At 41.2% G+C, this 24,657-nt stretch overlaps 1 protein-coding gene and 1 pseudogene across 1 annotated transcript in view; both read left to right on the top strand.

The window, feature by feature from the left end:
- MYO3B (myosin IIIB) overlaps window positions 1–24,657 on the top strand; it is a 407,025-nt gene that overhangs the window by 122,884 nt on the left and 259,484 nt on the right. Inside the window, exon 8 of the mRNA XM_027128624.1 lies at window positions 6,515–6,580. Coding sequence (XP_026984425.1) covers window positions 6,515–6,580 — 66 coding nt within the window. The remainder of the gene's footprint in view (window positions 1–6,514; window positions 6,581–24,657) is intronic.
- On the top strand, window positions 13,816–13,969 carry LOC113631947 (60S ribosomal protein L39-like; annotated as a pseudogene).

The following is a 24,657-nucleotide window of genomic DNA, read 5'->3' as shown; positions in this document are numbered from 1 at the left end:
CCTCCCCCTCTCACCAACTGGTTGATGTATCCTGTTTAGGACCTGCCTCAAAATTGACAACTTCCAGGAAGTCTTTCTTAATTAACTCAGTCCCATTGATAAATCTTTTACTCAGCGTCTCCTTGTTGAGTGTACTTTAATATTAGAGGACTTTATTTTGCACCTTCTTAGGGGTATTGCCTGCTAATTGTTTTTCTGTCATTTTTTGCATGTATGTTCTCTTCATTCACCTTCCAGAGTAATGGATTCTTCATTAGATGAAATACAGAGAACAGTGTGGTAGACATTGGAGACAGAAATAGTTCCTTGAAACCTGACCCTTCCACTTTTTAGTTGGATGTTTTTAAGCAAATTCCTTCTTTTAAGCTGCATTTTCCCCACCTGTGAAACTGGAATAATAATTCCTATTGTTATTGCAATAGGAATATGATTGTTGTGATGTTCTGTTGTCCTACATGTGAAGCACTTCGCATGGAGCTTGGTATACTGTAATACCACTCAACATGGGATAATTATTAGTATTGATCCTCTTCTGTCTCCAACCCCCATGCATGTATATAGTGTCCTGACATTAGATAATGTCTATAATGCAGTTTAAATCATGATTGATTTGCTCAGTTTAGTCAAGTATGTTCAGGGACCTGGTGACATTTGGGCTACAAAGGTAGCCCAAATGATGAGAGATGAGGCTTATATTGTCAAATCCAACTCAAGTTACTACCTAAGTGGACTCCTTTGTTCCTCAAACCCTGCTTGCTGTGAAGTTGCTCACATCCAAAGGAGCTGTTCCATATTTGTCTAATTTTATGCTACTTTGGGGACCAAGGTCATATTTTGTCCTGGCATCATTTCTTGGTTTACCTACAGTATATGTATGTTTGTGTGCATTCATTCATGTAGTCATTCATTCAGCAAAAATTTACTGAGTGCTGCTGTGCTGGGTACTAAAGATACACATGAAGCATGAGTAGGAGCCTGCTAGGTTGACAAATTGGGGAGAGCATTCTAAAACTGAAGGTATAGCATGTGCAAAGACCCCCAAGGCATGAAAGAACAGGACTTGCTTTAGGAGCTGCAAGTTCTGCACAGTGCAGTACTGCAGCATTGCGTGAGCATAGGCAGGTGGTTTGAGATGGGATTGGGTAGATAGGCAGGCAAGGCCATCTGTATATCATGCAAAATAGTTGACATTTTATCATGCTGGCAGTGTAGATCTACTGAAGAATTTTGAGCAAGAAAATAACAAGGTCAGATTTGTATGTTATAAAGAAATTCTAGCTGCCAAGTGCAAGATGGATTAGAGGGAGATGAGGATAGAGGGAAAGAGAAAAATAAGGAGGCTACTGGAGTAGGCTGATGGAGATGATGGGACTGAACGGGGCTGTGAAGGAGGGGATGGGGTGATAAGAAAGGAATTTAGGAAGTAGAACTGATAGGTGTTGGTGCTTGATTGATGTATTAGTTTTCTATTGCTTTTCTAACAAATTTAACATCTTAAAACAGCACAAATTTATTGTCTTCCAGTTCTGTAGCTTAGAAATCTGACATGGATCTCACTGGGCTAAAATCTGGGTGTCATCAGGGCTGTACCCCGTTGTGGAAGCTCTAGGGGAGAACTGATTTCCTTGTTCATTCGGGTCATTAGCAGAATTCGGTTTCTTGCATTTGTAGAATTGAGGTCCTTATTTCCTTGCTGGATATTAGCTGAGGCCCATCAGAGGCCACCAGCATTCCTCGGCTCATGGCTCCCTTCCCCCATCTTCAAAGCCAACAGTGGCGAGTAGAGCACCTTTCACACTTTGAATCTGTCCCGCCTCTTCTTTCTTTCTGCCTCTCTTTTCTGCTTTAAAGGACTTGAGATTAAATTGAGTGCATCCAGGTAATCTTCCATCTCCAGGTCCTTAACCTTAATCACATCAGCAAAATCCCTTTTACCGTGGAAGGTAGCATGTTCATAGGCTCTGGGCATTAGAATGTGGACTTCTTTAATAAGGGGAACCCTTATTCTGCCTTTTCAAGTTGGATGTGAGGTCAATGGAGAGGGGGGAACTCAAGTTTCTGACTTCAACAACCAGGTAGAATGCAGATTTAGGGGAAAATGATGAGTTTGGTTTTGAACATGCTGACTTTAAGGTGCCCCTGGGAAATCAAAATGGAACTTCTAATAAGTAGCTGGATGCACCAGCCAAAAGGTAGAGGGAAAATTGAGGCAGGAGATATAGATTAGGAAGCCGATGACGTATAGTGAGCCCTCAGTGAACGTGTAGAACGGGAGGAGAATAGAGCTAAGAACAGAATGCTGGGGCCGATAATATTGTAGGTGCACCAGAGGGAGAAGCACTCACAAAAGAAACTGAAGAAAAACCTACATGGTCTCCCATCATGGGGTCTGTGTTCCTTGCGGCTCATTTCTTCCTTTCTCCTCTACTTGGCCTGCTTTCTTCTCGTTCCCTGGTTTCCTGCCTGTTCCTAGTATCTGCTTCCTAAAACCAGTTTGTACAGTGTACTCCATGGCCTCTCGTCATGGGTCTTTCAGCTTCAGCTCCCATTACTAAAGTGCCTCATTCTCCTGGTTTTTTGTTTGTTTGTTTGTTTTGTTTCTCAGTTCAAGGTGAGAGAAAAGGAAAACCTTCTAAAGAGACTCGAATTGACCCAGCTTATCATTTGGGGTCATGCCTTGGCATAGGTTACCAGATTAAACTTGGATTGGTTGTCCTGAGGTCAGGTACCCCCCGTTCATCCAATCAGCTACTTCTCTATTTCAGAAATTAAAATGAATTCAGTTTGACTGTTCAGCAAATCATTTTGTTCCACAGAGGCTTTGGGGGAAGAAGGTTAACTTTATCTCCATCGTATTTGCTGGACCCAGGATTATGATGTCAAAAATGGGCATCGCCCCTTGCTGCTAGCCTCATGTAGCCCTAATCCTGTCTGTGTGCAGGGGATCATTTTGTAGAAATTGAATTTAGGGTCAAAACACAGGAATAAAATCCAGGCAGGCAAACCTCAAATCGAATATAGTCATTCTCCTTTACTGACTAATCTCTTTTCTACATTGCCTTGGTATGTTTATAAACATTATCTGTTTATAAACATTATCCAAATGAGCGCTTGTTATTCAGGTTCGTGGACCTTTCAGGACTCACCATTCATACATCCTGCTCTCAGCATCCGTACACGTACCTGAGTGAGACCTGCCCATCTCAGCTATGCACTGACTCTTCTATCACACTGAATATGAAGCATCTCTCCTTTCAGGGAGAGACCCTTTTGGGCAAGGTTGCAGTTTGCATCTGTAGTGTTGAGAGGAGCCAAAAAGGTGCAATTGTTATTATTTGGTGCTCTTCCTGGATGGCAGGAGAACTAGAGTTTATATTGCCAATGCAAACAAAGTACTGTAAAGCCTTCAAATTCCTTTTAGTTTCCATTATACTCAGATAGTAATCTTTCACAAGACCTCAATTTACTGAACCTAAGTATGATGGATGGACTCCAGGAAAGGCGGGGCATCTACAAGTTCAAATGAGCTTCTCTAAAACCAAATTCCTATGATGCCAAGCTTCAGAGAAAGTGTTTCCTTGTGTGGGGTTCATGTGAGGCCACCATGGATTGGTGGTGGCCTGGGTGGGTGGCGATCTGCTGCTTTCCTCTGTGTCCTACTACAGAGGTTCAGGCCAACACATAAACAGTAGCCCCTGCCCATGGTTCCTGCTGAGGGACAGACTGAAAACAGGGAAGGGACAGTGGACAGTGTTCTCTACACAAGTATTGACACTTCCATCCATTCCTCCAGTGGACCCTTGCCAGGTCATTTCTCTAATTGCAGTAGAGGGTTATCCCTCCATGCTCGGCTGGCCAAGGTCAAGCTTACTAGGGTTTAATAAAGTCTATTACTCTGTCTACAAGTAACTTCTTCATCCACACGCAGAAACGGTTAACGGTTTTGGGGGTGGATGAAGTGTGTTAGACAGTAGATTGCTTGAGCACCTCTTCTCTGTGGAACTGACCTCCGTGAGAGCAGAATGAGCAGGAAACCTGAGCAGAGCAAGGGAAGTTCGAGCTCTGGAGAGGGCTGTAGAGATGATGTAGGGTAAGCTGCTCACTGAGAGATGTCTACAGGGGTGAACTGGGAGGACATGTGCATGTACAATCTCAAACAGCTGGAGCCAGTAAGAACAGGTCAGCCATGCTGGTGTTAAAGCAGAAGTTATGTGATGGTACTTTTATTATTTAAAGAAAGCCAGGGAAAGATAAAGGCAAATATTGTTGAATGAAATGAATGAGATAGAGGCAGCCTCCAAAATAACTGAAGGGCAACTTTCAACTGTTACTCTTTCTAGGTGGGTACACAGATAATTTTCCTTTGGGTCTTTGAATCAGAAGATCTGAAGGATGATTAAATTCTTATGCAGAATGGGGAAACCATATATTTCCTCTCATCATTCTTCCTTCCCACCTCATCCTTCCCTCCTACTGTCTCTCCAGACCTGAAAGAATCATATAGTCTTGCCTCAAAAAATTGCTCATGTTCTTTGAACCCACCAGACTTTTTTACACTTCTGTGACTTGGTACATCTTGTTTCCTAAGCCTGAAATGGCTTCCCTCTCCTCTGTCTTGAAAAATCCAACCAATCTTCAGGGACCAGCTCAAGTTCACTTTCTTTTTAAAGTCTTCTGGGACTCCCCAGATTGGGTAAGTTGCCCCTTTATTATGCTTCCACTTACCTTTGTAGTTGTGATATACTTATCAAATTGTGTTCTAATCATGTAATAGGATAATACTCTGAAATATGATCAGCTCAATTAGGATTAATTGCATATAACAGTGGCTTAAAGAAGATGGAAGTTTATTTCTCTTTCCTGTTAAGGAAGACTAGGGAGAAGCAGTCTAGAGCTGGTATGGCAGCTTTACAATGTCATCATGAATCCAGTTTCCTATCTACCTTCTTTGCCATACTCAGCTCATAGCTCTCATTTTCATTTCATGTCTAAAATGGCTGCTGAGGCTCCAGCCATCACATCCATGCTCCAGGAAGCAAATAGGGGGAAGAAAAAAATGGAATGTCTCCCATCTTTTAAGAAGACTTTCTGGAAACACCACAGAACAATTTTAGTAATATATCATTTGGCCAGAACGCAGTCACGTGGCCACATCTAGATGCAAGGAACTCGGGAAAATATATATGGCAGCATTGTGCCAGAATAAAAATTGTACTAGAAGAAATGAAAAATGGAATGGTATTGAAGAGGCAAATTACAGTCACATTATCTGATACATTTTTAAAATTTCTGGTCATTTTTGCTGCTTCCCTTGCCTCTGCCTATGGAGGCTGAGCAATCTATGGCTTTAGGAAGCAGTTAGAACCCAAGTGAAGGGTTATATATACAAAGGTGTTTAAGATTTTTAATGGGTTTAAGATTTACAGTCATAATTCAGGTGTGCAGAAATGTAACTTTCTTCATTTGTTGAACTTGACTTGCTCACAAACCCCTATTTCCATTAATAGCTAGAAAGAAAAAATTCTTATCAATTAAAGATAATGTCCCTTCTGTTTTAAAATTGATTCTCTTTGGGTAAATAGTCAGCCAAATGCAGGGTTCTTACTTTTTCCTTTTCCTACCTTCCCACCAGGAAATGGTCTGGTTACCAGAGTCTTTCCACAGTTCTCTAGTTCTCTTGGACCGCCAGTACTTAGTTGTATTAGGTGTATGTCCTCCTTGCTACCCAGGATCTTCTTGGGGTCTGAAACTTGTCTTAGTGGTTTTGCTTTCTCCAGTACCTATTGCAGAGGTTGACATATAGGAAAGAGTTAAAAATGTGACCAGTGAATTTATAAGTATACTTTAATTGCATCACATAATTAATTCAAATGGTAGTATAATGATCTGAAAATCCTGTAAAATTAAAAGTCTATTTCTCTCAAGCCCCTAGCACTCGGTTTATAGCTTTCTTATGGCGCTGATAATACTTAGCTCTCAGTTATAGTGGCTGTGTGCTTGCCTCACCCTTCACTACAGTGTCTGCTCCTTGAGGAATGTTGTTGATCTGTGTAACCCTCAGAGGTCCTGCAGAAAGCCGTGGACATGATTGGCCTTCAGTCAATGGAAATGAGCCACTAGATGAGTAGGGGCTGGCACTTTATAATTTACCACTGGTGAATGACTCTCACCCAGGAAGAAATAAGAATAGATTTTTTTTTTTTTTTTTTTGTGGTACGCGGGCCTCTCACTGTTGTGGCCTCTCACGTTGCGGATCACAGGCTCCGGACGCGCAGGCTCAGCGGCCATGGCTCACAGGCCCAGCCGCTCCGCGGCATGTGGGATCTTCCCGGACCGGGGCAGGAACCCGTGTCCCCTGCATCGGCAGGCGGACTCTCAACCACTGCGCCACCAGGGAAGCCCCAATAATAGATTTTATCAGAGCTATTTAGAACAATATCAGTAAAGGCAAGTTGATATTTTGCTTTTAACGGAACCCTTTCTTTGTAAGAAAAATATTGCTTTTATTTTTCAGAAATCCTCCACCAACTTTACTTCATCCGGAAAAATGGTGTGAGGAATTCAACCACTTCATTTCACAGTGAGTATTTCTTCCACTGAAAATTGCTCATCCAGCAAGTCCTTGGACAGTGATTGGAGAAGTCCAAGGTGTGGAATTGACTTGGCGCTAGAAGTTGTTACGCCTTCTAGCATATTATGACACAGAATTTGTTCCAGTAAATGATAAAAGATGCCCCTGCAGGATTTGAGAAATAAGGAGTTCCATTTGACTCTTGGTTATAATCAGTTCTTCTGATCATATGTGTCACATTCATCTGACTCTGCTCTGTCCTGGGGCAAATATTGCCAGTGGGTCTTGTTTAATAAGGGAGGAGATTGCATCTAAAAATCTGACATCCACTCCTGGGCCAGAGAGGGGACAGAAGGTGGCAGCCTTCAGTAGAGGTTTTGCAGCTTGGAAGTTGGGCTTTGCTTTAGGATCTGTGCTTTGGGAGCAGGGCTCCAGTTCCCAAGATGATTGAGGGGCCAAAGTAAGATCTCAGGCCTGAGGCTCCAAGGTGAGGAGCCCCAGCCAGGGCTCAGAGTGTGGAGAACAAGATGAAAACCCAACTGATGGGCGATGTTCCTGGTGGGAGCTCTGTTACCAGGAGCTAGGCAGTATTGCATGGGACTAAGACAGGAACAGAATCAACAGCAGCACCAACAGGGTGGTGACTGAGTGCTGGGAACATGAGCTTTTGGCCTGTCCCCTGGCAGAGAACCACACTGGTCCTGACTCTGGGGAAGATGCTCAGTATGTTGGAGGGGGCTATACGACCCCAAGCAAGGGGCCTGGTGAACTGCGGGGGCAGGAATCTAGACAAGGCTGTTACAAGCCATATCCCAGCTAGGAGCTGGGAAGAGGTGCTCTCAGTGTCTACTGTATCAAACACGGGGTTCAGAGGTCATGGAAGGAGAAAAGAAGTGACCAAAATAGCTGGTAAACAGGAAGTAGGGAAGGGTCAACACAAATTTCTCTAAATTATACCTATGCGCATACTTAACTTCCACCAAGATGCAGAGCAGTGGAGCAGACTGGGTCTCTTGATTGCCTTCCTTAAACACAATACAATCCCTTGTTCACAATTCGAAAATCCAAAGACCTCTGAGAAATGGAAGTTTTTTTGTACTTGAGTCATTTAGCTGCAAGCCCCGACCTTACGTGAACTGATTTGGTGGCAACACATGACCTAAACTGAATTGAGGCTATTTATAGCCATTATTTATCCTACTCAGTGTGAATATTCATGTGAATTGCTGCACATATATTAATGTGTTTGATTACAGTGTGCTGCCCCAGATCCTGCTGGGGATGTTACATAAAATACAGTAAATGCACGGGTTTACTTTTCTAAAATTTGATAAAATTCTGAATTCCAGAACATATTTGTGTTTCATTTTCATTTCAATGCAACATAGTTCAAGGTCCCTGAAATTGTTTGATTGTCCAGTCAATCCCTCTAGCTTTTTGCCATCTTCCTCAGGAGAGAGGAAGGGTAAAGAACTCCAAGAATTCTACTAGCAAGGCTGTGTCGGAATGTGACCATGAAGTTCAAGGCCAGGGATGGAGGACATTTCCTTGTCCCTTCAGTCCCTACTCTGATGTTTCTGCAGAATACAGAAGCAGCCCCAAGTCAATGGTGGTGACAGTGGGCAATGTTGAGAGGGACAACAGATAACAGCAGGAGGAATGATGCTCCCATAGGAGCAGAGGAAGAGCCACTTCCTGATATTTGGAAGCCAGAGGAGGAGGTGGAAGGCCCTGGAGAGCTAAAGACATCCTGGTGGCTGATCTGAAATGTGTTTCTTTCAGGGAAAGAAATCCAGGGGCTAGGGTTCCAGTGATTTTGCTGGCAAAGGCTGGAGCCAAAGAGTTTTCCTTTTCATTCCATTGCTGCACACAGATGCCCTTGACTGACCTTCTCTAAGCTGCTGGCCTGGAAAACCACATTACATATTCACAGATACACTTTCCTATACCGAGCTCTAGTGATGCCTCTAAAATGTGACTTGATCCACTCACCAAAGTTTGGGTTCTGTATACTTCTTCAAGAGTATGTTTGTGTTCTTAAACTGAGCACAGTATTGCTTGGATAGATTTGGGAATAAAGGTACACAATTGATGATAGGGTTGGGACTTCAGGGTTAAATACAGTATAGAAATCCCTCTCTACTGTTGATTTTTCTTTATGGCAAATCCTGTTATATGCCAGATCCTGTTATATGCCAATTAAATCTGCGTATGTCTTCCCCAACTCTGAGAATTCCAAATGCACTCATTTCGAGTTGCTTTAGACTTAGAAAAGTGTTGATACTAGAATGGAGGACTCAACATAGAAAACAATGCCTTTAGTATGCATACATCAGGGGCAAAGCAAAAGCATCTTGTTGAAACTACAGAGTAGGTGTCTGAAGAGGTTCTAATGACCAAGGAAGGTAAATAGAAATTAAGTGATTGTGTGCTTTATTACTAATTTAAGATATGGAAAAATGTCATCAGTCTTCTATTTATTTAATGACTTGTCCTTATTGGTTTTATTAGTGAAAATATTGTATATTTTAGGTGTTCATGGATTCTTTCCTGACCTCAGCCCCCCAGTCCTGTTTTCCCCATAACATCTGAGATTCTTCAATCATGAGTTTTCCTTTTACAAGATTTTTAGGAATGTAACTATCAAGATTAGGAACTAATTATTATATTTTATATTTTTAGGTAGAAAACTACCCACTATTCCCAAATAATGCCCTTTGGTTTCATAAAGGAGCCAGACTACCAAATGTAACTTTAATTTTCTATTTCATTCTATTTATTCAAATCTCTAATTAAATGTAAACAGAGACACTCACTGGGTTAGAAATGTCTATTTAAAGAGAGAGCCTTGGCTTATTTTTATACTTTCCTTGCTCGTATTGGGCGGGAAAGGGAAAAAGGGTGAAGGATTAAGACCTCCAGATTATAAAATTTTCATTATTGCTGGGACTGAGGTGGGAAGATGATTATCTGGTAATTTAGGAAAAGTTTTTTAGCCTGAATTACCCAGAAAATTTCCTCAATTCCCACAATGCACTGGGGCCACAGTGCATTGTATTAGAGTAAACTGGTTCTTTCTAAAGAATAAACAGGACAAGAAACATGCACTGGGGCCACAGTGCATTGTATTAGAGTAAACTAAACTGGTTCTTTCTAAAGAATAAACAGGACAAGAAACATTTTAACAGCTTTAAAACCTTTAATACCCTATCCCCACATGACTGCTGAACCATAGCAGAGTCAATTCAGTAATTTCAGTCTTTCTTGGTCCATGATGGTCACCACTCACCAGAGGACCTTATGGCTTCTCATTGTTGCTGCAGGGGTCTGAAGGGATTGACCAGGCTGCAGGCCAGTGATCACAGCTGTGTAGACAGGGAACTGTGTGTGTGTGTCTGTGTGTGTCTGTGTGTGTGTGTGTGTGTGTGTGTGTGTGTGTGAGAGAGAGAGAGAGAGAGAGAGAGAAGAGAAATAAGTGCATGGGTGAGAGCAGAGGCAGGATGTAAGTACCAGGCTATGGCTTAGTGTTTTTCAGACATGTTTCCAGCCTTCTTTATTTAGAGACAGGAGGAGAGATTTTAAGGTCCGAAATCCTATTAGTAAACCTATTTTGAGGGTTAAAAAAAGAGAAAGACATCAGCCTGTTTGGTTTTGAACCTGTGGTCGTTAGTGATAATTGATTCATTTATATGTGTTAGTTATGCATTTGTCAAAGCATGACTCCTGACAGCTTAGTTTTGATAAATTAAACATGATGCTCACGTAAATTCTGCACCGCTTTTTATGCATATGGTAGGTCGCTGCTTGATGTTTTTTGTCACCTCTGTAATGTGTGGTTGGCTTTGTGGCAATTTCATTATCAGCCCTTTCCCCTTTGGCTAAAGCTATTTGCATAACAAGTTTATCTGGTTCAAGTCCCAGCCAGACTTCTGTATCCGTCAGGAGGCTCCGTTCAGAAGTAGCCTTTTGATAAGATAACAATTTTCCGTCGGCAGCTTCACCTTGGTCCTAAAGGATGTCACTTCTTTTTTCAGTTCAAACTAATTTCAGGTCTTTGGACTAAAAAACAAAAATAGTTTCCCAACCTTTGGCCAAAAGGTATCTGTGAACTATGCTTTTTCATTTTGCCTCTAAAACGTTTGGGGTTTTATTAAGAATTAGATTTAGGACTTCATCAATGGCTCTTGAGCTGACTAGTGAGACAATAAAGATGGATTTCTCTTCGTCAAGGGCAAATCCATCAAGAGCACTATGGCTGCTCAGCTTTGGGCTCAGTGATGACTTGAACTATATGATTGCCCACGCACGCACTGCTTTCCAGGGTTGGCTGGCTTGAGCAGCTAAGTGTGCAGGTGTGTCTCCTTCCTAGGGTGAGCATCATGGTCGAGCCCTGCCATTTAGTCATGAAATGTTGAGGCGACCTTTCCTATCCCTGCAAATGACATTAGAATGGCTATAAGCAGTTGCACTGAATGTTAACAAGGTGAGATCACCCTAGCTACTAAAGTACTAAAACAAATGGGCATTTGCATAAATTTATCCCTTAAAAATTGAAACTCAGACCTGGAACATCTGCTTTCCTGTAGGCCTGAATGTTTAAAAGTAATCATTTTGGGGTGGTTGATTCCTTGACATTGAGTGTATTCCCTTCAAGGCAACAATTCTCAGTCCTTTGCCATTCTCCGTTTTGTGTTTCAAGGCAGCGTAATTCCACATAGGTTTATAATGTCAATGAACAACACGCTTGGAATGATAAATATTCTAACTCAGAAATTGATAAGATTCTACAAGTATTCTTGGCTTTTTAAGTCCTCATGGATTCTCAGGTGGCCATGCACAGTGTTAATACTTCCTGAGTAGAAGGATACAGTAACCTTTATTTACGTTACTTCACAAATTGGTAATTTTAATTAAAATGAGCAGTGGTATCTCCAGTGACAGACTCTCTCCATTTTAGATTTATTTAGCCAATGATTAGCTATTACGGTTTCTTGAATTAATTAGCATCTCTTGAGCTATAGGGAATTGGTGAATTAATAAAAACTCATGGAGAAGCTAAAAAAAAATTCTAATTTAAAAAAACCCCAATTCTCCTCTCACCTCTAAACATACATTGATCAATATACTTATAAATGCAACCCAACTTCTTTCTCATTTTGAAAAATTGGGATTTTTTTTCCCTTTATGAGGAGAACAAATAAAGCTGTGTGTTTCAAGGTTATATCTCCCTGAAGAGCATCTAATTTAGATTACCTAATAGATCATCTAAAGACACCGAGGGCCTGATTTGATCTCACTTGTACTCCACTTACAAACTCAGCTGATAAAATCTGCTTCTCTCATGGTATAAACCAAGAAGTGACTCAGTATGGCTTGAGGTTTGAAACACGGTACAGTATCCACACATACCTGGAATATGTTGTCCTGGGAACCGTGGCAATGACAGGTTTAGCTTCATCCAAAATAAGCAAAATGCATAATAAATAGGTGCTCCAGACTCTAGCCAGCATATTCTGTTTATTTCGTACCAAATGCTGAGTTTACATCTTGTAAGAAACCAGGTCTGTAGCATATGTCATAGATTTCATATTAGTCCTTGAGGCACATTATGTTAGGTGACTTTTATTTTTATTAATTTTTATTGGAGTGTAGTTGCTTTACAATGTTGTGTTAGCTTCTGCTATACAGCAAAGTGAGTTAGTTATATATATATATATATATATATATCCCCTCTTTTTTCAGATTCCCTTCCCATTTAGGTCACCACAGAGCACTGAGTAGAGTTTCCTGTGCTATACAGTAGGTTCTCATTAGTTATCCATTTTATATAAGGTAGTGTATATATGTCAATCCCAATCTCCCAGTTCATCCCATTCCCCCCTTCCCCCTTTGGTAACCACAAGTTTATTTTCTACATCTGTGACTCTATTTCTGCTTTGCAGATAAGTTCATCTGCACCATTTTTCTAAATTCCACATATAAGCGATATTATATGATATTTGTCTTTCTCTTTCTTACCTCACTCTGTATGACAATCTCTAGGTCCATCCATGTTGCTGCAAATGGCATTATTTTGTTCCTTTTTATGGCTGAGTAATATTCCATTGTATATTTGTACCACATCTTCTTTATCCATTCCTTTGTTGATGGACATTTAGGTTGCTTCCATGTCCTGGCTATTGTAAATAGTGCTGCAGTGAACATCGAGGTGCATGCATCCTTTCAAATTATGGTTTTCTCCAGATATATGCCCAGGAGTGGGATTGCTGGGTCATATAGTGGCTCTATTTTTAGTTTTTTAAGGAACCTCCTTACTGTTCTCCATAGTGGCTGTACCAATTTACATTCCCATCAACAGTGTTGGAGGGTTCCCTTTACACCTTCTCCACAATTTATTGTTGGTAGATTTTTTGATGTTAGGTGACTTTTAGATAAGGTTAGAATGTACTGTTTGTACCATTTATTCCATAATGGCTTTTCTTTCTTTCTTCTTTAAAAAAAAATCTTACTTGAATTTCATAATGTAAATCAAAAAGAATCTGCAGTTGAAATAAACAAGTGGTGGTGAGCTCTGCGCTGTCTGTATGTCCACGCACCTGGTGTGTGTGGGCTGGGGGTGGGGAGATGGGGGTGTGGCTCACACATCCATCCACAGCCTGTTCCCCCTCAGCCCCTCCCCGTGTGCTGCCTGGCTTATCATCAAGAAGAGGCAGCTGTGGAAGAGCAGTGTGTGCGATCCAGCTGTGTCACTTAATAGCTCTGTAACCTGGGGGGAAGTATTTAACCTCTCTGACCTTTGCTTTTCAATTGTCAAATTGGGGCTGAGAATACCCATCTCAGAGGGTTACTATAAGGATTAAATTATATAATGTGTATGTAGAACCTGGCAGAAAATAATAACTAACATATGTAACTCTTACTCGTGCCAGGCTCTGTTCTCTGCACGTCACACAATTGGCTTAATCCTCACAGTCCTATGAGGTAGTTCTAATATCCCCACTTTACAGAAATTGAGGTTGAAAGAGTCCAAGAGTCCCAAGACCACAGCTATTAAGGACTGGAGCTGGGATTTGAACACTAGAAGACTTGCTTCATATATATTCACGCTCAGCCAACAGTAGCTGTTATTTTTATCATCCTTTGCATTTGGCCATACCACTATTCTGAAACTCCTTTTTTGAAAGTGTCACTGGCTCCCTCCCTTTCCCTGCCATCGTGGGGTATGCGGTTGACTCTGTTCTTCTCACAAGACTTTCAGGATCAAGCAGTTTTTGGCCAAGAAACAAAGGCAGAATTGTCCCATTCCATTCCCTAGTGGATTCACATGGAAAAACTGGTTTTAAAGTCAGGTGTAACTCTAAGAGGAGATATTGGAGAAGAACCAAGCTGGGTCTGTAAGGAATCACACATGAGATGGCACACGTGGTGATGGTAAGGCCACCAACGTCTTACCCCATCAAGCTGAAAACATCACCACTATCTGGACAGTTGGACATTTGTCAGGAGGCTATTATTTTTCTCTTTGTTTCTTTGCCTTTGCACTAGTAGGTTCAGTAATAAAGTGTGACACCTTTTGTTTGGAAAAAAAAGAAAGTGTCAATGACCTCCTGAAAGTGTCAACACCTCTGGAATATTTCAATCTGCTGTCCAGCTTCTCTTTATTTAGATTTCAGCTCACTGACTTTCACAGCTCAGGACACGGACACACACACACACACACACACACACACACACACACTCCTCGGCTCCCTTCTCAAGGGCAACAGCAGAGCCCCTCAAGCTCAGCCTAGAGACCACCCCCAGCAGGGGTCAAACAGAAGCGCAGACAGCCCTGGCTCTCCCCGCATCCCAGCGTAAACCTCGTCTAGGCTGAGGCCTCTGTCTGTGCTGTCTGCTGGCCACACTTTCTTGGTAAGGAGGGAGCACTGGGGCAGGAGATGGCTGCCAAGACCCCGGGCAGCAGAACCCACAGAGCATGGCAGCTAACTATGGGAGGAGACAGGTGCTACAGAGAGGGACGAGTTAACCGTGACTCCACTGTCTTCAGCGTGGGAAAAGGTCTTTTCAGAGAACACACGTTGGGGAGATTAAGAGCACAGGATCTGAAGTCAGGTTGTATTCTAGCACTGCCACCGACATTTTTCACCTTGAACAAGTTATTTAACCTCTCTAAGCCTCAGTCTGTTAAATGGAAGTACTAATTCTTAACCACTTGGGATTAAGATCAGGTCTGCTGTGATAGAAAATCCCAAATAACAGTGGCTTAAACAGGATAGATTTTTATTTCCTCTCACATGAAGTAAGCTGGGAGTCAAACCATGCATGTACTGCTGGTCTGGCAGGGTATGTGGCAACCACCCAGACTCCTGCCCTCGTGCTGCCCCATTAAGTGTTGTTTCCATTCCCAAGGGCACCTCATGGGCCAAGATGGCTGCTGTAGCTCCAACATTTATGGGCAGATGGAAGGAGAGGAAAATGGAAGTTTCCTTTCTCTAAGAAGACTTTCTGGCAGTTTCATACAATATATTGTTAGCTGCAGTTTATCACGTGGTCACACCTAGCTACAAAAGAAACTGAGAAATGCAGTCTTTGGACAGGGCAGCTGCAGGCCCAGGTCAGTACCAGAGCTCTATCCCTATGGCAAGTGGAGAGTCTGTAGACAGGTAGCAGTCTGGAATCATGCTCCTTTATAGAGTGTTGTAAGAATTAAGTGAGATACAGACTGAGAGCTCAGCAAATATGAGTGATCATGATGAATATTGTAACTTAGAATAGTGCTGACGTCAAGAGATGAGGGAGTCAGGAAGCAGAGTCAGGGGGTTCTATGGGGTGATGAGTCAAAACAGAGGTGGATCTTGAGGAAAGGCAGTCATGATCCCCCACCAAGGCTGACCTGTTGCCTGAGAGAGATGAGGAAATTAAGGACAAGGTATGAGCATGGAGTGGCCAGGTTCACACGCCTCCTGGTCTTCTCCCAAGGGCTGTGATGTTCTTTTGATTTGATGCTAAGCCCCAGATTCCTGCCTGCTCCTCCATTCCCAGGCCACTGTAGTTTCCACTGTGGAGCTTCCACAGGCTCTGGTGACAAAGCACATCTGGCTCAGAGTCAGTAAGAATTTTAATTAAAAATGGAAATGAAGGCTCATGTCATAGTACTACATTCTTCCAACCCACTGATAATTTCTGGCAGGGTTAAAAATAACAGACATCACCCTTTGGCACTAAGGAGGAAAAGGCTGCTTTTTTTTTTTTGAATTTTTAAATTTTTGAATTTTATTTTTTATACAGCAGGTTCTTAATAGTTATCTATTTTATACATATTAGTGTATATATATTAATCCCAATCTCCCAATTCATCCCACCACACACACACCCGCCACTTTCCCCCACTTGGTGTCCATAGGTTTGTTCTCTACATCTGTGTCTCTTTTTCTGCCTTGCAAACCCGTTCATCTGTGCCATTTTTCTAGATTCCACATATATGTGTTAACATATGATATTTGTTTTTCTCTTTCTGACTTACTTCACTCTGTATGACAGTCTCTAGATCCATCCACGTCTCTACAAATGACCCAATTCCATTCCTTTTTATGGCTGAGTAATATTCCATCGTATATATGTACCGCATCGTCTTTATCCATTCGTCTGTTGATGGGTATTTAGGTTGCTTCCATGACCTGGCTATTGTAAATAGTGCTGCATTGAACAATGGGGTGCATGTGTCTTTTTTTTTTTTTTTTTTTTTTTGCAGTATGTGGGCCTCTCACTGTTGTGGCCTCTCCCGTTGCGGAGCACAGGCTCCGGACGCGCAGGCTCAACGGCCATGGCTCACGGGCCCAGCCGCTCCGTGGCACGTGGGATCCTCCCGGACCGGGGCACGAACCCGCGTCCCCTGCATCGGCAGGCGGACTCTCAACCACTGCGCCACCAGGGAAGCCCGCATGTGTCTTTTGAATTATGGTTTTCTCTGGATATATGCCCAGTAGTGGGATTGCTGGATCATATGGTAATTCTATTTTTAGTTTTTTAAGGAATCTCCATAGTGGCTGTATCAATTTATATTTCCACCAACAGTACAAGAGGGTTCCCTTTTCTTCACATCCTCTCGAGCATTTGTTGTTTGTAGATTTTCTGATGATGCCCATTCTAACTGGTGTGAGTTTTGTAGTTTTGATTGTAGTTTTGATTCGCGTTTCTCTAATAATTAGTGATCTTGAGCAGCTTTTCATGTGCTTCTTGGCCATCTGTATGCCTTCTTTGCAGAAATGTCTATTTAGGTCTTCTGCCCATTTTTTTATTGGGTTGTTTGTTTTTTTAATATTGAGCTGCATGAGCTGTTTATGTATTTTGGAGATTAATCTTTGTCCATTGATTCATTTGCAAATATTTTCTCCCATTCCGAGGGTTGTATTTTCATCTTGTTTGTAGTTTCCTTTGCTGTTAAAAACCTTTACGTTTCATTAGGTCCCATTTGTATATTTTTGTTTTTATTTCCATTACTCTAGGAGGTGGGTCAAAAAAGATCTTGCTGTGATTTATGTCAAAGAGTGTTCTTCCTATGTTTTCCTCTAAGAGTTTTATAGTGTCCGGTCTTACATTTAGGTCTCTAAACCATTTTGAATTTATTTTTGTGTATGGTGTTAGGGAGTGTTCTAATTTCATTCTTTTACATGTAGCTGTCCAGGTTTCCCAGCACCACTTATTAAAGAGACTGTCTTTCCTCCATTGTATATCCTTGCCTCCTTTGTCATAGATTAGTTGACCATAGGTATATGGGTTTATCTCTGGTCTTTCTATCCTGTTCCATTGATCTATATTTCTGTTTTTGTGCCAGTACCATATTGTCTTGATGACTGTAGCTTTGTAGTATAGTCTTAAGTCAGGGAGTCTGATTCATCCAGCTCCTTTTTTTCCCCTCAAGACCACTTTGGCTATTTGGGGTCTTTTGTGTCTCCATAAAAATTTTAAGATTTTTTGTCCTAGTTCTGTAAAAACTTGTAGTTTGATAGGAATTGCATTGAATCTGTAGATTGCTTTGGGTAGTACAGTCATTTTCACAGTATTGATTCTTCCAATCCAAGAACATGGTATATCTCTCCATCTGTTTGTGTTATCTTTGATTTCTTTCATCAGTGTTGATAGTTTTCTGAATAAAGGTCTTTTACCTCCTTAGGTAGGTTTATTTCTAGGTATTTTATTCTTTTTGTTACAGTGGTGAATGGGAGTGTTTCCTTAATTTCTCTTTCTGATCTTTCGTTGTTAGTGTATAGGAATGCAAGTGATTTCTGTGCATTAATTTTGTATCCTGCTACTTTACCAAATTCATTGATTAGCTCTAGTAGTTTTCTGGTGGCATCTCTAGGATTCTCTATGTACAGTCATGTCATCTGCAAACAGTGACAGTTTTACTTCTTCTTTTCCAGTTTGTATTCCTTTAATTTCTTTTTCTTCTCTGATTGCTGTGGCTAAAACTTCCAAAACTATGTTGAATAATAGCAGTGAGAGTGGGTAACCTTGTCTTGTTCTTGATCTTAGAGGAAATGGTTTCAGTTTTTCACCGTTGAGAACGATGTTGGCTGTGGGTTTGTCATATATGGCCTTTATTATGTTGAGGATCATTCCCTCTATGCCCACTTTCTGGAGAGTTTTTATCATAAATGGGTGTTGAATTTTGTCAAAAGATTTTTCTGCATCTATTGAGATGATCATATGGTTTTTATTCTTCAATTTGTTAATATGGTATATCACGTGGATTGATTTGCGTATATTGAAGAATGCTTGCATCCCAGGGATGAATCCCAGTAGATCATGGTGTATGATCCTTTTAATGTGTTGTTGGATTCAGTTTGCTAGTATTTTGTTGACGATTTTTGCATCTATATTCATCAGTGATATTGGTCTGTAACTTTCTTTTTTTTTTGCGGTACGCGGGCCTCTCACTGTTGTGGCCTCTCCCGTTGCGGAGCACAGGCTCTGGACGCGCATACTCAGCGGCCATGGCTCACGGGCCCAGCCGCTGTGCGGCATGTGGGATCTTCCCAGACCGGGGCACAAACCCGCGTCCCCTGCATCGGCAGGTGGACTCTCAACCACTGAGCCACCAGGGAAGCCCTGTAATTTTCTTTATTGTAGTATCTCTGTCTGGTTTTGGTATCAGGGTGATGGTGGCTTCGTAGAATGAGTTTGGGAGTGTTCCTTCCTCTGCAGTTTTTTGGAAGAGTTTGAGAAGGATGGGTGTTAGCTCTTCGCTAAATGTTTGATAGAATTCACCTGTGAAGCCATCTGGTTCTGGACTTTTGTTTGTTGGAAGATTTTTAATCACAGTTTCAATTTCATTACTTGTGATTGGTCTGTTCATATTTTCTGTTTCTTCCTGGTTCAGTCTTGGAAGGTTATACCTTTCTAAGAATTTGTCCATTTCTTCCAGGTTGTCCATTTTATTGGCATAGAGTTGCTTTTAGTAGTCTCTTATGATGCTTTGTATTTCTGTGGTGTCCATTGTAAGTTCTCCGTTTTCATTTCTAATTTTATTGATTTGAGTCCTCTCCCTCTTTTTCCTGATGAATCTGGCTGAAGTTTTATCAATTTTGTTTATCTTCTCAAAGAACCAGTTTTTAGTTTTATTGATCTTTGCTATTGTTTTCCTTGTTTCTATTTCATTTATTTTTGCTCTGATCTTTATGATTTCTTTTCTTCTACTAACTTTGGGTTTTGTTTGTTCTTCTTTCTCTAATTTCTTTAGGTGTAAGTTTAGATTGTTTATTTCAGATTTTTCTTGTTTCTTGAGGTAGGGTTGTATTGCTATAAACTTCCCTCTTAGAACTGCTTTTGCTGCATCCCATAGGTTTTGGATTGTCGTGTTTTCGTTGTCATTTGTCTCTAGGTATTTTTTGATTTCCTCCTTGGTTTCTTCAGTGATCTCTTGGTTATTTAGTAAGATATTGTTTAGCCTCCATGTGTTTGTGTTTTTTTATGGTTTTTCCCCCTGTAATTGATTTCTAATCTCATAGCATTGTGGTCGGAAAAGATGCTTGAAATGATTTCAGTTTTCTTAAATTTACCGAGGCTTTTTTGTGACCCTAGATGTGATCTATCCTGGAGAATGTTTTCTGTGCACTTGAGAAGAAAGTGTAATCTGCTGTCTTTGGATGGAATGTCCTATAAATATCAATTAAATCTATCTGGTCTATTGTGTCATTTAAAGCTTGTGTTTCCTTATTAATTTTCTGTCTGATGATCTGTCCATTGGTGTAAGTGAAGTGTTAAAGTCCCCCAATATTGTTGTGTTAATGTCGATTTCCTCTTTTATAGCTGTTAGCAGTTGCCTTATGTATTGAGGTGCTCCTATGTTGGGTACATATATATTTATAATTGTTATATCTTCTTAGATTGATTCCCTTGATCATTATGTAGTGTCCTTCCTTGTCTCTCATAACAGTCTTTATTTTAAAGTTCATTTTATCTGATGAGTATTGCTACTCCAGCTTTCTTTTGGTTTCCATTTGCATGGAATATCTTTTTCCATGCCCTCACTTTCAGTCTGTATGTGTCCCTGGGTCTGAAGTGGGTCTCTTGTCGACAACATATATATGGGTCTTGTTTTTGTATCCATTCAGTGAGCCAGTGTCTTTTGGTTGGAGCATTTAATCCATTCATGTTTAAGGTAATTATCAATGTGTATGTTCCTATTACCATTGTCTTAATTGTTATGGGTTTGTTTTTGTAGGTCCTTTTCTTCTCTTGTGTTTCCCAGTTAGAGAAGTTCCTTTAACATTTGTCATAGAGCTGGTTTGGTGGTGCTGAATTCTCTTAGCTTTTGCTTGTCTGTAAAACTTTTGATTTCTCCGTCGAATCTGAATGAGATCCTTGCCGGGTAGAGCAATCTTGGTTGTAGATTCTTCCCTTTAATCACTTTAAATATATTGTGCCACTCTCTTCTGGCCTGTAGAGTTTCTGCTGAGAAATCAGCTGTTAACCTTCTGGGAGTTCCCTTGTATGTTATTTGTCATTTTTCCCTTGTTGCTTTCAATAATTTTTCTTTGTCTGTAATTTTTGTCAATTTGAATGCTGTGTGTCTCAGTGTGTTTCTTCTTGGGTTTATCCTGCCTGGGACTCTCTGCGCTTCCTGGGTTTAGGTGGCTATTTCCTTTCCCATGTTAGGGAAGTTTTTGACTATAATCTCTTCAAATATTTCCTCAGGTCCTTTCTCTCTCTCTTCTCCTTCTGGGACCCCTATAATGCGAATGTTAGTGCATTTAATATTGTCCTAGAGGTCTCTTAGGCTGTCTTCATTTCTTTTCATTCTTTTTTCTTTATTCTGTTCCACGGCGGTGCATTCCACCATTCTGTCTTCCAGGTCACTTATCCGTTCTTCTGCCTCAGCTATTCTGCTATTGATTCCTTCTAGTGTAGTTTTCATTTCAGTTATTGTATTGTTCATCTGTTTGTTTGTTCTTTAATTCTTCTAGGTCTTTGTTAAACATTTCTTACGTCTTCTCGATCTTTGCCTCCATTCTTTTTCTGAGGTCCTGGATCATCTTCACTATCATTATTCTGAATTCTTTTTCTGGAAGGTTGCCTATCTCCACTTCATTTAGTTGTTCTTCTGGGGTTTTATCTTGTTCCTTCATCTCATACATAGTCCTCTGCCTTTTCATTTTGTCTCTCTTTCTGTGAATGTGGTTTTTCTTCCACAGGCTGGAGAATTGTAGTTCTTCTTGCTTCTGCTGTCTGCCCCTCTGGTGGATGAGGCTATCTAAGAGGCTTGTGCAAGCTTCCTGATGGGAGGGACTCTTTTTTTTAAGTGTATTCAAGATTTATAACAGTGTTTTCAAATATAATAAATCATTATAGATTCTCTTGGTCTTTCATCTCCTTTTGGGTATGTGTGTGGCTTCTGGTGACCTCTCAGTATTTTAATTTGGAACCTCCTAAGGTCATCAGGTGTATGATACAGCTATCATACCAGGTTTATGAGTGGGGGAAAAAAATCCCATAATTGATTTTTGATGTGAAGGACTATTGGATGTTTTTTTGAAAGAAAAATTTTATTTAAAAGGCTATATTTTAGTGAATAGTGAGAATTCTTGCCTTTAAGGGAGGCCCAAAACTTAAACCCTTATGCTCAAGCAGTGCTCCTCACACATGTACAGAAAGTCTGGCCTTGATCACCCCATGATATGGGTTGAATCGTACCCCTAAAACTTCGTATGTTGACGTCCCAAGCCTCAGTATCTCAGAATGTGACCTTATTTGGAAATAGGGCCATTGCACCTATAATTAGTTAAGATGAGATCATGCTGCAGTAGCGTGGACCCCTAATCCAATATAACTGGTATCTTTATAAAAAGAGGAAATTTGGATACAAACACACCCAGAGAGAACATCATGTGAAGACTGGAGTTATGCCACCACAAGCCAAGGAACTACTAGAAGGTAGGAAAGAGGCCTGAATAGATCCTTCTCTAGCACCTTCAGAGGGAACATGGCTCTACTCATCTTAAGTCTTGATCTCAGACTTCCAGTCTCCAGAGCTGTGAGAGAATAAATATCAGTTTGTGGTGCTTAGTTACAGTAGCCCTAGGAAACTAATGTAGCCCATGACTTGGTGGTTACATGACCTTAAGTCATTTGATCTCTCCAGGCCTCTGATCCCTAAGCTGTGGGTTAGCAATGTCTGCCAGCGAGGATAAATGTAAAATCCTTTAATACATACAGTTTCATCACAACCTCAAGTATTGGTATTACACCATAAAGCCATAGTGTATTTTCATTCTTCCTTTTCTTTCTTTCCTTCCTTCCTTTCTTCCCTTTCCATGTTTTATTTTTGTTTCTGTTTTTTTAATATGTCTCAAATGTTAAGGGTTTATGTTAAATTCCTCCTCCCAAGCCTACTGCCCAATAGTAAAAGAGGGATACTTTTGTAATTATCAATGATTTGCTGGCCTTTATTGAGGACTTCAAGAACCAAATACACTTAGCTGCACTAAGATTTCACGGTCACATGTACTTCTCTGAGAGGAAGCAATTACAGTAGAAAGAGATGGCAGATTGATGTCATCTTGCATCCCACCACTAATCACCTGATCACCTTCCTAGAATGCTGTGTTAGAAGGATTCCAGGGTAGAGGATTATGACCACTTAGTGATATTTGCTGTGAGCCTGAACTGGGGTAACTGTAGCTTATAGAGTACAGATACAGAGTTAGAGTTCACATTTCTTTTCTTTTTTTTTTTTGGCTTGAAACAACAATGATTTATTATTTAGCATGGTTTTATGGGTTGACTGGGTGAACCACCCAGTCATGTTGCACATCATGTCAGCCTGGTCTTTCATGTGGTTGCATTTAGCTGGGAGCTTAGCTGAGCTCCAAGAAGGGATGTTCAGGAAGGCCTGTGGTCCTCATTCACATGCTACTTATCATCAGTAGTCTAGCTCAAGCTTCTTATATGGCAGCTGGACTCCAAGAGTCCCCAAACTGAAGCACCCTGCCTTTTTAAACGTTAGGCCCAGAGTTAGCAGACTGTCACTTCTATAGATAAAGCAAATACATGGCCACTCCAGATTCAAGGGGGAGGGGAATCAGACTCCAAGTCTTATTGGGCAGAGAGACGTGTGTGTTGGAAGAGAAGGAATTATTGGCAGCTGTATTAGTCAGGGTTCTCCAGAGAAATAGAACCAATAAGAATATATACAAGCTGGAGAACGAGGAAAGCTGGTGGTGTAATTCAGTCTGAGCCTGAAGCCCTGAGAATTGGGGATGAGGTGGGGTGGGGCTGATGGTGTAAGTCCTGATCTGAGCCTGAAAGCCCTAGACGAAGGGCAGGAGACGATGGAGGTCTCAGCTCAAGCAGAGAGAGTGTGTTTGCCCTTTTTGTTGTATCCGGGCCCTCAGTGGATTGGATGAGGCCCACCCACAGTGGGTTTTCTTAACTCAGTCTACTGAATCAAATGTTAATCTCTTCTGGAAACACCGTCATAGACACACCCAGAAATAACGTTTCACCAGCTATCGGGGCATCCCTTAGCCCAGTTGACACATAAAATTAACCATCACAGCAGCCATATTTGAAGACTATCTCTTGTGGAAACATTCATTTTAGACCTTACTGTCTGACAGAGTGCTGCCTTTGAGCTACAGATATTTACCATGAAGGCTGATACCCTGTGAGTGCGTTAGTTTTTTTAGAGATGACTTAACAGAGCTTCAGTTGGACCCTGCATGAAGGATGGGAAATTGCTATGGAAGGAAAAAGGAGAGGGTCTATCTGCTGTTCTGATTTTTCACCTATGTGAACCAGGACAAACTCTGTAAGTTGGGGAGGGAAGATGGGGACCCTGATTTTAACTGTCAAATTGATCTAGAGTTGTCAGATGGGGTAATTTAACCCTCAGATGAGGGTGATTTATCCCGTGTATTGTAATCAGATAGTCGTCTAAGTTGTTCCCTATGAGCTCTGGTAAATCACTTTTAGTACATATTGAAGGTGACAATATTGTATTTTATCACCGAATTGCTGTCTTACAGTAATAACTAATGCATGTCATCGACTTTGGCTCCAGCACTGAATTACACTCACTTGGAGGCACATAGATCCAGACGGGAGCTGTCACTTCTGTCTGCTCGTCCATGGCTGGGACCAAAAGGCTGGTAGAGAAACTGTATTGTTGCAGCCTTTGTAGATTAGCTGGTTCAGAGATACCTGTGGTCTCGTGAAGCATGGAACTTCTCTTCAGTGCAATTTGGGTCAATATGATCTAGGGTGGACCTAGTAATTCTGTTAAATGAGTGATGAGTGCTTTGATGACTAAAGGTAAGGATCTTATTTAAACAGAGAAATAAGGGCTGGTGAGGAATCAGGCACAAATTATCTCTCCCTGGTCTGGCTCCTGCCCACGTGTCCAGCCTCAGCTTGCTCTGATCCCCATCTTGAACTTTATGCTCTACCTGTACACACCATACTCTGCTTCTCTGTACCATTGTTCATGTCCTTTTCTTTGCCTGGAATATGCTCTCCCAGTTACCCCACCAATTCCCCTGGTCAGGGAAGATGCACTGCAAACACACCCTCCCGGCTGCCTCACT

Source organism: Aethalodelphis obliquidens, unplaced genomic scaffold (assembly GCF_003676395.1).
Source record: "Aethalodelphis obliquidens isolate GAN/ISIS:26980383/991018 unplaced genomic scaffold, ASM367639v1 scaffold2, whole genome shotgun sequence".
NCBI lineage: Eukaryota > Metazoa > Chordata > Mammalia > Artiodactyla > Delphinidae > Aethalodelphis > Aethalodelphis obliquidens.
This window is presented reverse-complemented; position numbering and strand designations above follow the sequence as displayed.